The sequence below is a fragment of the Chaetura pelagica genome, unplaced genomic scaffold (genome assembly GCF_000747805.2).
Source record: "Chaetura pelagica isolate M959 unplaced genomic scaffold, ChaPel_1.0 scaffold450, whole genome shotgun sequence".
Classification (NCBI taxonomy): domain Eukaryota; kingdom Metazoa; phylum Chordata; class Aves; order Apodiformes; family Apodidae; genus Chaetura; species Chaetura pelagica.
In genome coordinates this window covers 30257-30519 of record NW_009951666.1, presented here as the reverse complement: position 1 = coordinate 30519, position 263 = coordinate 30257, and the positions used below count along the sequence as shown (strand labels likewise).

At 59.3% G+C, this 263-nt stretch overlaps 1 protein-coding gene across 1 annotated transcript in view; it reads right to left on the bottom strand.

Moving 5' to 3' along the window:
* Nucleotides 1-263, bottom strand: part of DNM2 (dynamin 2) — a gene marked incomplete at both ends in the record, with an annotated part of 24528 nt that overhangs the window by 727 nt on the left and 23538 nt on the right. Inside the window, one exon of the mRNA XM_010007251.1 lies at nucleotides 110-219. Coding sequence (XP_010005553.1) covers nucleotides 110-219 — 110 coding nt within the window. The remainder of the gene's footprint in view (nucleotides 1-109; nucleotides 220-263) is intronic.

The window sequence follows — 263 nt, the reverse complement described above, 5'->3', positions numbered from 1 at the left end:
AATGATGGGGGAAGGGGTTGGGAAGTGGGGGGAAGGGGTTGGTGAGGGTCCCTGGGGAGGGATGTCGGGATCCCCAGGGGGTTTGGGGGGCAAGGAGTTGGGGTCTCACCTCTGCTCCGTGTTGAAGATGGCGAAGACGTGTTTGTTGGACATGAAGCCTTTTTCCACGTCCCGGATCTTCAGGTTGTCCAGGGGCAACATGTACTTCTTCTCCTTCTCCTGGGGAGAGGGAGGAAGAGGGGAAGGGAGAGGGGAAGGGAGAG